Here is a 12,974-nt window from a genome sequence, read left to right on the forward strand (position 1 = left end):
TAGCTCCACACCTGTGACAGTGGCCACAGAAGCAGATTTTGACGTTTTGCATAATTCTGAAATAACATACATGTTTCCATTGATAAATTGAGACAAATTAGCTCAGTGACAGGAGCCTTTTTACTCGATGAGAGAGATTTTCTGGTCAGTTTTAGAGAGGCAGAGCTGGCCACAATACTTGAGATAACCTACATTAGATTGCAAGTTGGGCAGCTTTTTGTTTAATTCAGACAGTGTTCACTGTTTGCAATCAGAACCACAACCTTAGTGCAATAGTATATTTATTTTTTTTTTTACAGTAATTTTGGTTGCCATACAAGAGATTTAAGGATTGGGAGAAAGTGCAAATTACAGGAGTTTTTTTTTTTTTTTTTTTTTTATAAAGTCTAAAAAGAATAAAAGCACGAAAGTAACAGCAACATAGATAATGCGAACACATGTCGTTACACAAACTATAGTGTGAAACATATTAGTATTTAAAAAACAAAAAAAAAATTGTTAATGGGAAAATCAATATTGTGGCCTACACACAAAAAGTCATTGCCAGATCAACTGGGTAATGCTTGCTTGTTCAATAACTGAGAAAAAAATTTACCATTTTATTAACTAAAGTATCACAAATAATTCACTTTGTGATATGTAAAGTTCATCAAATCAACAGTCACATTGAGTCATTTTTATATTATGTGAATTAACGTAAAATGTGCACAGACACCCTGGAAAAGGTATCTTGGCAGGTATACATAATTTACATTTTGAGAGATTTGGGTTTTGTATACACAATATTACAGAAACTAGGCATGTAAATGCAGTTTATTATTTAAATTACAGTATGTAACAAAAGTTGATCTTAAAACTTGGAATAATATCAACGTGATCTTTAGATGAGCAGTTTAACATTTGTTCCACCATTAAAGAGGGGCATGGAATAGGGCCTGGTCCTAACATGTCCCAAAGGGGGAGAACAGTGGGTGGTGATTTGAATGAGGAACTATTGCTTTCAGTAGCAAAATAAGCAAATAGAGATAGAGACCGATTTATCTTGGTGACATGTTTATTTGTGGTAAGTGCAGGTTCTGATAGGTCTATTACTTCTACATAATAAGATGATGTAAAAATAAACTATGTTATCAGCTCTGTACTCTTGCAGCCAGCTTGCTTGTGGTTAGTGGCATGTGGCTTGGAGTCTCTTTAAGAAAGGGAATAACATCTGGCCCTCACCAACTGGCTGCCAAAGTTCAACAAACTGAAGTCACTGAGTTGTGACTGGTTATCGTCTGCCAGCGGTTTACTCTCCGAGCTAGTGTTCTGCCTGGCCCTGCGCACAGAGGTAATACCAACTGTAGGCCCAGGGAAAGCGCCATGGCAAAGGGATGGACTCACGGAATTTTGCAGTATCATCAAATGGAAGACAAATTAATGGCCAGACCACCATTTTTACATTTTCTAAAATACAGGGCAGCCTCAGCAGGCCACCTGTGGTAGCCTGTCTTGACATTTCTCTAGAGTAATACTCATCCATCTCACAATGGAAAAACAAAGCACACAGAAGCAAAGTGCCTTAATATTCAATTGATTTCAAGCTGGATTGGATCATTTGAAATATAAAGATTGACCTGCAAAGGGTTTTGGAACAGAAGGTCCAAAAGCTTGGTTTCCAAATCGGTGTGTGGCTGGGAAAGCATGTGTGTGTGGTGTGTATTTTGTTTTTGGAGAAACTGCTGCATTGTGAATTGTAATCACTTTGAAGAAATTGTCCTTCAATGACGAAGTTCTAGCAAAGATAGAAAATATAACACAGCTCTGCTGGTTCAGATGCATCCAAATAAGGTTGATTTAAAAAGGTCATACTTTTATAATTATTCCACAGAAATAGTATTATTAAATCACAAAAGTTTTTTTCTTTAACTTTCTAGCACTGAAGTGGCACAAAGGCTGCCTAGTAGACCAGCCACTTTTTTTTCTTAAAATATTGTGCTTATAAACTATCTGTACAACTATTTAAACTTGCAGTAAAGAAAGAGATTTTAAATTGCTAAATTTTATGTGTTCATTCTAGAGCTGTTCCAGACCTAATCAAGAAAAAAAGAAAAAAAAAACAAAACAAAAAAAAAAAAACCATGTTTTATAATTAGAGATGGGCTGAGCTAGTTCTGAAATCATAATAAAACCAAAAACCTGACATTCGAGTATCCTCCAAATGGGGGAGAATGTGCTGGAAGCCTGACTGGGTGTTTTGCGGCCCAGGTGCATCTGGTAACCTCTTTTGGAAATTCGAGGTATTGTTATGGGGTGGAGGGACTCCGGGGAAAGAAAGGGGCAGGGCTCAAGAAAGCCTTGCCAGAGAGGCTGGCCTGGCAGCCCAGGAGACCTCCCTGCTTTCCTCTCCTCATGCCTCTGCTTTCACTCTGATCCTGCCGCCCACCTTCTGTTCCCAATCCTGGGATCTGTCTATACTCCATACCCACTGGGTCCTCAAAGAAGCTGTTGTACTGTTAAGACAAACTGGTGGGATTCCTGGACACCCAGAGCAGTAGGGGAAAGCCTCTAAGTACCATCTTCCCTGGCCTCCGAGAGCAAAAGGACTGTCCCAGCAGAGATGCTCACCCTTGGCTGGGCACAGAACTGAGGGACGCTGTGCCCGCCCAGCTCCCAGCAGAGACGCTGTCTCACTGGCAGCTGCAATGTACCTGCCATGAGCTGTGTGTCCTCTTGTCCTTCATGTCAAAGTGGATGCTCACCTGCTCTGATCTTTGCAGAGCTCAAGACATCTTCAATTAAAAAGAATTCTGAGAGGCAGAGAAGCCCTTGCTCTCCATCCTGGATGGGTGCTCCTGGCAGACAACTGCTCTCTTGTCCTGGAGACCTGGAGCGTGGGCAGCTGCACACTGGCTGGCTCCGACGGCCAGGTCTCCCCTTCATTGTGGAATCGTGACTTTGTGCTTTGACTAACTCCATGTGACAAATGCTTGGCCACCTTGGAATTATGTTAATAGACTTGCAGAAATAAAGCAAGCATAGCAAAGCTGGGCACGATCCCATCCAAACTCCCAGCACTGCCAGGAACTTCATGGCCAAGGAGCCATGAATGCAAAACACAGGAGGAGTGGGGAAAAGAATCTGTAGGAAAAAGTTTCTCTACCTCTCAGGCCCAAGGCAGGGCACGGGACAAATGCGTCTGGGAGCATCTCACTGCAAGCTGAGTGCAGGAGAGAGAGGGGTAGGTGAGCATCAGGTGTCCTCCGAGAGGCCACAGGACTGAGGAAGGGCCTGCGCCGGGGCCTGGGGTGGTGACAGCTGCCCGGAAAGCATAGGACGGAGGTCTCAGGAGGTATCTAGAGTGCACTGGTGTCTGCCTATAAGAGCTAGGATCCCGTGCAAAATCGACGGGGAGCCTCTCGGACCCAGCAAAGCGAGGCCACCTGCATGCTGGGCGGCAGGCTGGGAATCTCGTTTCATGTTAGAAAAACTCTCTCCCCTTGTCCCATGTTTGACAGAAACTGCCTCAGACACCCACATGGCAACCAGGGGTCTTAGGACCCAGCCATGCTGTGGACACAACTCAGTATTTCTTTGGGTACCAGGAGACAAACCCATGGAGTGGGGTTGACGCTCACAGACTTCGCTTGGCATTCAGATGTTTCAGCACGAGCCCATCTCTACTTATAACAAGAGCAGTCTGCGAGGTGGAGAGCAGCCGTCCTTATCTGTCCAGCAGCTGTTTCAAAGCCCTTTCTATGTTCATTCTGTGCCCGACTCGAGTCACCCCAAGATCGATGAGGTCCTCCTTCTGCAGGTTTGGTAAGTGACTGCCATCGATCTCATTGTCCATGAAGGCCTCTTTATGCTCACCCAAGTTTAGACTTTCCAGCCAATCGGCCACGTCTGGTTTAGTCCACAGGTGGACAGGTTTAGTTGTAAAAGGCTTATTAGAGATTGGCTGTTGCAGTATCGAGGGGGATGGCGACCTACTGCGTCCCACTGGGTTCAAGCCAAATAGGTCCCCAGAAGGGGGCTGGCTTGGAAGGCTAAAGACATCTGAGAGAGTGGGAGAAGGAGAGGCGGCGGCAGCAGACAGGGGGGCGGGCAGGATCTCTTTGTTCATCTCCGTTGGCGAGACCACAGGGCTTGGGGCACGTCTTGTTCCTGAGGTCCTGCTTTCATAGTCGGGGGGCCGGCTCTGCAGGGTGATGGGCTGGGAGGTGCCGGGGCGAACAGTGAAGGTGACCGTCGTGCTCCGTGTACCTGAGATGGTGCTCATGATCTCCGGGCTTCTGAAACAGCAACAGCAGAGAAAACCATCACAAGACAGGTCACCGAGTCAGGGCAGCTGGGTGCAGATCACCAAGGAAGGCGAGGGAGACGCCCAAACCATGCCAGAGTGTCTAGTGGCAGATGCACTGGCAGTGAACAAATAAATGATTTGCCATGCCAGAGTGGGGGAGGGGGGAAAGGAGCCAGAGCAGAGTTTGAGACACCAGAGCACACCACGTCAGTCCACTCACTTCAGCTGGGACAGAGGAGCTGGGGGACCTGCCTGTGCTAGGAGGCAGGGCTGGGGGGCCCTCAGCAGGGTGGCCACTGAGGCACTTGGAAGGGGTCCCTCAAAGAGGGCATGGAGACAGGGCCAGCGTGGAGTCCTGTCCCCTGGGTGGAACGTGCTGGGTAACATCACCAGTGCCTCCACTTCAGCAGGTGAGAGGGAACACACCTGGAGGAGAGGACCCTCTCAGCTACCTGGCAGCCTTTGGGTTTTTGGGTAAATGGACAAGAGCAGGGCAGATCCTTCCCAGGTGGCCCCTTTCAGTAACTGGAACCCCTGTAACTACGTGGGGCACTCAGGGTTTGAGATTACTTGGAAACCCAGATAGCAGGGCGTGGCTTGTGTGGCCCGAGCTCACCTTTCTGAGGTGACACCATCCAGCACCCACCAAGTGGTGGTTTTGTTGCAGAAGGAGCTGGGGTGCACTGTGTTATTTTTAGCCCCTTTCATGTGAGAGGCTCAGTGGTATGACATACGGTCCTTACTGAAAAGCAGAATGGGCAAGCCGCCTCATCTTCCCAGGGTGGCCATGGGCATCCCCAAGGGACCCCTGTGCCTTGCCATTCTGGCTGGGCAGGTGAAGCCCTCGGAGCTCAGGTCAGGCAGGATGACTTTTCCAGCTCCAACCTTTACTGGTCCCAGGGAGGTGGCCAGATGACTCGCATAGGCAGGAGGTCCCATCTCAGTGTCAGAGAAGCCCCAGTGCTCACGCTTGCCCACATGGAGGTGGCATTTCACATGCTGCACCCTCACAGGCTTTGGCCAAGGCCTGTGGCAGGTGCTCTCCACACCTAGAGAACAACTGCCGCTCTGGGCCTGGTGCATGTTTTACTGTGCTCACCTGAAGGCCCGTTCATCCCACTGCCCCTAGGAAAGCTACAGCCACTGGGGAGGGGCGAGACGTGTGGGTCTATTGCTTTCTGGGCTCATTCACATAGATATGGACAGCCCACCCACCGCTTCTGAAAAGATCCATCCTACCACAGCTCTCTCCTCGAGACCTGGACTTGAGAGGTGTCTGCTGGATCCCTGGCTCTGCCATATGCCAGCTTGGGTGTGTTTTTCTCCCGTCTCCATGTCTTCCCACATGAAGTGGGCTCCTCTCCCTCCTATGTGGTGGGTTAGCCTGGGTGGAGGGGCTCTGGAGAGTGGGAGGCGTGCACTGGTGTGACATGGTGGGCTGCAGCATCTCAGTGAAAGCGTCACGGGCGAGATGGGGAAGAGCTGCGAACAGCAGAGATGCTGCCGTGTGGGGAGCCTCCCTGGAGGGCAGGACTGAAGCCCATGCCTGTCTGCTGGGGGCTAGTTCATCCACTTGCATTGGGGCCATCTTTGGAGCTCAATGGCTGACCACTTAGAGCAGCACTTCCCAAAGAGGAGCCCACAGACCTGTCATAGAAACCACCTGGGACACTGGTAGGCAGTGAGGACTCCTGAGCTTGTCTTAAAGCTTTGGAAGCAGGAGTGCTGTGTGTGGGGACCAGGTGTCTGCAATTAACAATCTCCCCAGACACTGAGAGACACTGAACCTTAGAGGTCACTTGGTTAGGCCGTGGTTTTCATTCCAGGGCGTGCACAAAGCTAATGGCCCCGAACCCTCCAGAGCTGAAAGCAAAGGGAGTGAGCGGGAGACAGCCCTGCTGCTGGTCCAGTCTGTCTCCAGTCTTTCTTTTCCCTTTCTTTACCATGGATGTATATTTGGGCGAAACCACCCATCAGTTACCTAGGTGCCCCTAAGCTGTGGGACACTGCCCCACTTCAGGTTAGTCACTGTTACATAGAAGGTGGACTAGTCCATAGTGAGAAAGGAGTTGCAAGTCTGAAAGGGGTCTGTGCTGTGGACTTGGCCTTCAATCCAGCAGTGAGAAGTGTTTGCAGGGTCTGGTGGTGCACTGCTGGGCCAGGGACCCTGTCCACCCATAGGGTGTTCACGTGCTATTTCCCAGAGAGCTGGGCGCCCCTGAGTGTGAGATGTTACACACCAGGCATCCCCATGTAGAATCTGCTCCCACCCCCGTGGTGGCTTGCTGGTCTTGGTTGTACTGATTACACCAACAGGCATAAGGCAGGTGAGACTGTTTCCTCCACTGTTTCTGGGCCCAGTTACTCACGATCAAGAAATCAGAGCCCAGCAGGGCTTCACAGCAGCGGGGAGGGGCCAGCACTCTCTAGTATCTCAGTTTAGATTCTCAACAGAGAGGTGGGCTGTGGACATAGGATACACGAAGTAATCTGTAAATTCCTCTCTCTGGTAGTAAGACCAGGGTAGAAAGACCAGCTCCAGTTGCAACATGAGCACTTAAAACTGGCGGTGCTGTGGCCTCTTTCTCTGTGTTGGTTCCAGACTCACAAGTACACACGTTCTGGGGAAGGCTTATTTGTCCATGCTGATAAAACAATCAAGCCAAGATGATTTAAATCAAATAATGGGTAAGTTGAAAGCCACTGTATTCAGAGGTGATTTGGGGTGTTAATTAGGGCCAAGGACCTTGGGGCACAGGGAGTGTTTTCTATAAAATGGGAAAACATCTTACAATATGACACGTGCCCACGGAAGACTAGAGGAGGAGGAGGGGGTAGCTGAGGTAAAGTTCTGGTCTCCAGGTGATTTTGCTAAAGCGGACTGCATGGTGACTGTGCCTGCAGCCCTGACTCCGGGCAGCTCCCCCATGGCAGCACGGCTGGGTTCTGGCCTTGGTGCTCACCAGGCCTGGGAATCACCAGGCAGGTGATTCCCCCAGAGTGAGAGCCCCTGCTTCACACCTGGGTGGTTTTTGAGGGTCACCTCAGTGCCGCCCTCACTGGGAAAATACCCAGCTGTTCCCAGGTAACTGGGATCGATCTTAGTTTTTGTGAGGAAAGGCTGTGCAGGCAGCTATGTGTGTGGTTAGGAAGCGAAGAGGAGGCTCTGCACACACCTCAGTGGGCAGTGGGAGCGTGAGAGTGGCACACACGGGGTCACGCTGCGCATCAGGTGGCACTTACGTCCCTTCAGCACGACCCTCTTCTGTTAACACCGGTCATGGGAGCAAATGAAAATGACAAATGGAATGACTTGAGACAACACTGCAAAATGAATGAACGAGAAAGAAAGAAACAGAAAGAAGCTGCTTTCGACAGATGAAATGAAGGCAGTGGGGCAGACTCTGGCTGAGAGCCCATCCGTGGTGGTCCCTCTGGCCGCCACGGCCTGCCCAGAGCTGAAACATCAACGTGGCATCACTTTCATAGGGAGCATGGAAACTCACAACCTTGCCTTCTTCTTTGGCTTGGGATAATATAACCACTTACAAAGAAGAAATATAACCAGGAGACATGAAAGAAAATCGTGGCACTGGAGTGACGTTTGCCCCTGCCTGAAGCCCACTGAGGAGCAGCTTATGGTGCCTGAGCTGTCTTTCCTGCAGCGTAGGGAGGATGAACGAACATTCCTGGTGGGGGAGGGCGCCCCAACAGGACGAGTGCTTTGCTTCAAGTCTGCATCATGAGATGACAGTCCAGTGGCTAATCACGGTGCTGTCAGATGTGGCCATATGCCTGGGCTTGCCAGTGCCCTGCCCAACATCACTTTAGAAAATGTTAGCCCTGGGCTGTCCGCCCTGCCCTCCTCAGCAGCTTCACTCTATTGGTTAATCACATTGATGGTATTCACTGGATCTTCCTGGTTGCACAGATGGTTATGTTGCTAAGCAACTGCTGGGTTCCCGGTCAGAATACACAGGAATCTGCTGCCCTGATTTAGAACACAGACACATATATACACTCACACCCAACTCCTCACCAGGTCACCACTGTCTGCCCTGCCTTTTAAATCAATCAAATCCGTTTAGAAATGTGAGAATTAAAAAAAAAACCTCAAGGTAATTGAGACACTCAAAGAGGCGCTGTTATTTCATCAGTCAGCACAAGTTAATTGGGGTGGGGGAAGTAAAGATGCAAGTGGCTTTTTCACTGTTTACAAATTCAATTTGGCTTTTTTTTTTTTTTTTTGGAGACAGGGTCATGCTACAGTCATAGCTCACTGCAGCCTTGACCTCCTCAAGTGATCCTCCTGCCTCAGCCTCTGGCATAGCTGGGGTCATTTGCTCTTTAACTGTAGCTGAACATGGGCCAGAGGCTGGTCAGTGATGCTGATTAGGCATGCTGGTTCTGTCCCTCCCACCAGCCACCTGTCAAGGGCCTGCTGGGTCTGGCCAGCACTGGGGCTGGGCTGGGAGCCTGTCAACACATGTTCTCCCCAGCACACCCCCCACACCTCTGTGTTTTAGAGATGAGCCCCCATCTTGCCTGAAAATAGCACCGATATCCAAACTGCTTTCTCATTTATCCCATCTTTATAGCCTCCTGATAAGCAGAGCATTGAAGAGACAGAACTGGGGGCACTAAGTCCTTACCTAGCTTCCCCAAGGCCTGGGTGTGGGGACTGGAGCCCACACTGCTCACCTGTGCCATGCTTTGTGTGTCTCAGCAGCTGCCAGGCCTCCACCTCACCCATGGCTCTGAGTACCACAAGGGGGATCCTGGTCAAGTTTCAGTCCTTGAGGCCTGGCCCAGAACAGGGGTGCAATAAATGATTGTTGACTCAACTGTTGATGGATAATACATCCTTTTCCCAGATCAGGAAGTTAAGTGACTTGACCGAGTTTCATAGCCAGACCTGGGAGGCAGGCAGGCAGCCTGAGGCTCTGCCACAGTTCCACCAGGAATCCAGGTCTTCACACTGGGAGGTTTGCAGCTAAAATAAAGAAGGTGCCCAGCTCTTGGGAAGGGAGATTCATCCTGTGATATGCTCTTGCCAAACGGGCCTCATGTCCACATGGGGAGGAAGACTCTGGCTTGAGATCCGCCTGTTGATGGGCAAGGACGAGGCATTCCCATTCATCCTCGCCCAACTCCCATGAGTACCAGCCCCCGTGGACACACAACTTGACTAGTGCTCCAGTCATCCACAGTCTCATTTGCTGACATCACCTTCACGTTTCCATCAGGGCCTGGAAACCCTCAAACCACCCTGGTGGCACTGAGGTGCTGAAAACACTGAGGCCACTTCTAGTACCGAGTCAGTTTTGAAGCAGTCTGTGCTCTGGATTCAGCTGGGAAGAGATAATTTCTAGCAACGCAAAGTGATTTGTTTGAAAATCAAGATGCTGTCAGGATAATACTGCAGAGAGCCCAGGAAGGACTGGAGGCCTTGGCAAAGGGAGACACGTGCTGTGAGGCAGCGGGCGGGGCCTCGGGGGGAAAGCTGCAACTTGAGTGCCCACCTGAGCTCACACCCCAGGTAGTCTGAACCCCCTCAGAGGCCTCTGGGACCTGGAGTTTCACAGGAGACATCTCCCTCAAGCCCATCCATCCCATGGAGAAATGAAGGCCAATCTTGAGGTCCCTTCTGGACCCCCTCACTGCAAAGGGCTTGCGACCTAGAGGGGACTCTGGGGAACTTTCATAGGCCATGCCCTCTAGCAGAAGCCATACAAAGAATGAATGTGAAGCTGATCTCTGCCATGGAAGTGATGGTAAAGAACTTAAGATTTATCTGACTTTACAATCGGCACCTGGTATGTGTAAATTATCTCTCAATAAAGCTGGGGGGGGGGCAGCAAATGACACCTGGGGCTCCTGGGTCATAGCAGGTTTGTTTTGGATCAAAGCATATAAGTTAGGCAAGCTGGTTCCTTAGGCATTTATTCCTGAGTCTACCTATTTGTCTCCAGAGTGTAGGCCCCTATGCTCCCACAGCAGCCTCCCTGTGTCACCATTGGATTCAGCTTATCACACAGCTGCCTGGGCCATCTTCAGGAAACAAAGTCTGGGCATGCTGAGCCTTTGTGGAAGCCCTCTGCAGATAGCCATATCTGGAACTCGATCTAGCTCATGCCCATGGTCTGCAAGCCCCTTGTAACTGGCTGTGGTTTCATGAGCATGGAAGGTGCTTTCCGGCCTTAGGGCCTTGTACTCCGCCCCGTGCCTGGGATGCTCCACTCCTGGTTCATGCTGGCTCCTATTTACATTTCTGGTCATTCAAATGCCATTTCCTTGCAGAGTGTCAGTCCCTTTTTGCACATGGTCACTGTAACCTGCTACTATACCATGGCTCTCTTCTGCAGGTGGTCACTGTGACCTGTTAGTGCATCATAGCCAGCCCTTTCTGCACTGGTCACTCAACCCGCTAGCATGTCGTGGTTCCTTTGTGGCATTTGTCACACTTTGGGTTTCTCTTATTATTTGTTGTCCATTTCTCTTGAGAATTTGAGCTCCCCAAAGGGAGGGAGACCTGGGATGTTTTCTTGTTCAGCGATGAATCTGGGCACAGCATGGTGCCTGGCACATAAAGGCAATCCCTATTTGTTGAGTGAATGATTAGTGACAGAATTGCTGCCCTACTCTGAGGGCCCAGGCATCCTTGTTGGTGTATTTCTCATTATTCTCTCACCTCAGACTGGTATGAGGCCTGTAGAAAGTAGCTCAGTGAACTCCTGACCAGTGAACTCAGAAGACTGTGAGGCTGGGCTGTGATTCCAAGCCTGAACGTCCAGTCTGTCTCCCGGGCCTGCACCTGAGGAGCTTCCGGCTCCGAGCTTCTGCGGCCTTGGCTCCTGTGCGGGGACCCCCAGTGTGCGGTGCTGTCAGGTGAGGAAACCTCTGGGCTGGCAGCTGTTGCCTTGGCGTTCTACTGAGGAGGGACCACTGACTCTTCATGAAGACTCACTCACTCTTCCTTTCCCAAACCACAGTTTCCCTCACTTGATTCAGTTTGAGATCAAAGATGAGATTACCTCCTGGAATAATTAGGCCAGGTGGTCCCGGAACACATTTCTCAGAACTGACACTTCCATTCTTGGCAGGGTGTTTTCAGATCAGGCCCGAGACATGCCTCTAGCATGATACACATTTTCTCTTTTAACATTATGTACTAAAGAGAACTACTTAATCGTCTTTCTTTCGTTAGTGTATTTGTAAGACGCCTGCAAATTCCATGTCATCCTTGATTTCAGGGATGAGCTTTACAGCAGCAGAGACTCATTTATGGCTAAAGTTCAGTGACACATACCCAAGGAAAACAAGGATCTAGTCATTTAATCTGCTGCTGCTTCCTTTGATCCCTTCCTGGATTCTTGCAAGAAGCGAAAAGAAAACAATCTTACCTCAGTTGTTCAGGAAGAATCCAAAAATGGGAGGAACTTTAAAACAGTCAAGTTCAGCTGAGGTTTCTGCCCATTTTGTGAATGAATGTTTGAGGAACAACTCTAAAAATTGTACCTTTCTTGGGCAATCAAAACTTGTTTCTATGGAAATGGGATTTTTGTACCACTGCTTATCTGTCATTTCAAAAAGCATGGCCGGTTTTCAGTTTTCTCTAGAAAAACCATTTCCTTTTCCTCAGTAGGAATTCCCTTCATCCAATTTCATGCCTCATTTGCTCAGGGCCATCACAGCTCTTAATTTTTAGATGCATTTAAAAGTGGTGGTGAGTTGCTGAGGCAGGTGAGCCCAGGTGAGTGTTCTGAAGGCTCCCTCTGATCCTCAGATAATCAAATGCCCAGGGCCCATCAGTGAAGGCCGCACCCAGCAAAGGAGACTTGCCGAGAGAGAGGACTGTGGCTGCAAGGAGACAGCCCTTAGGCAAGGGGGACAGCTTTGTTGCCCTGGCAGCTTTGTCCTGGGCCCCCCAGTGGTGGTCCTGACTGCCCCCCTTGTTCTCGTCAGTGTGTGCCATGGCCGTGGCACACCTCCACGGGGGCTTTGCCCCAAGTGCTCAGCCTGATGAGGTCGTTAGATCTGAGAAGCAAGGGCAAGGGAGAGAGTTGAGCCTAGTTTAGTGCCTACAGCAAATGCCCTGCATCTTTGTCCTCTGGACATCCTGCTTCTAGTCCAACTCTGAGTGTAATCCTTGGGCAGGAGCAGGAAGGACAGACATGGCCTCTGGGAGCTTGGCAGTGCCAGTGAACCCCTAGTGACTAAGCCTGCTGTTACCAGCTGCAGGGTGACCTCCTAGTGACTAAGCCTGCTGTTTTCAGCCTCATGGTGACCAAAGAGCTTGGCCTAAGGGGAGTCGGAGGCCTGAGAGCAGCCCTGCCTGGGGCAGTCTCAGCCTTGCAGGTGGTGTTGGCTATTCCTTCCAGGGGAATCCCTCACTCCCACGAGGTCAGGAGTCAAACCCTGAGCCAGCTCCATGGGTTGGAGGTCTAGTGTCGCAGCTTCCTGTGAAGTACCTTCGGCTCAGTAGCTTCACTGCCCTGCCTTCGGGTTCCTTGTTTGCACAGTGGGAATAATTACAGCCCCTGGCTCAGGGGTGCAATGGAGTGCAGTGCCTGGTGTTTGGTGAATGTTTTGTGTCATAGGTGTGGCCTCCTGTCCTTACTGTAAGAGAGCTGGACTATAAATAACAAGACAGCTGGGAGGCGGCTGTTCTTGGCACCCACGTGTGGTT

At 50.0% G+C, this 12,974-nt stretch overlaps 1 protein-coding gene across 10 annotated transcripts in view; it reads right to left on the minus strand.

The window, feature by feature from the left end:
* Nucleotides 1-263: 263 nt before the first annotated feature.
* SHANK2 (SH3 and multiple ankyrin repeat domains 2) overlaps nucleotides 264-12,974 on the minus strand; it is a 688,443-nt gene continuing 675,732 nt past the window's right edge. For 8 of the 10 annotated variants that reach the window (XM_037734000.1, XM_017515880.2, XM_037733996.1 and 5 more), the window contains one exon: nucleotides 264-4,274. In XM_037734000.1, coding sequence (XP_037589928.1) covers nucleotides 3,704-4,274 — 571 coding nt within the window. In that variant the 3' untranslated portion in view covers nucleotides 264-3,703. The remainder of the gene's footprint in view (nucleotides 4,275-12,974) is intronic. The other 2 variants (XM_037733995.1, XM_037733999.1) reach the window with 2 other exon arrangements.

Source organism: Cebus imitator, unplaced genomic scaffold, assembly GCF_001604975.1.
Source record: "Cebus imitator isolate Cc_AM_T3 unplaced genomic scaffold, Cebus_imitator-1.0 Scaffold563, whole genome shotgun sequence".
NCBI lineage: Eukaryota > Metazoa > Chordata > Mammalia > Primates > Cebidae > Cebus > Cebus imitator.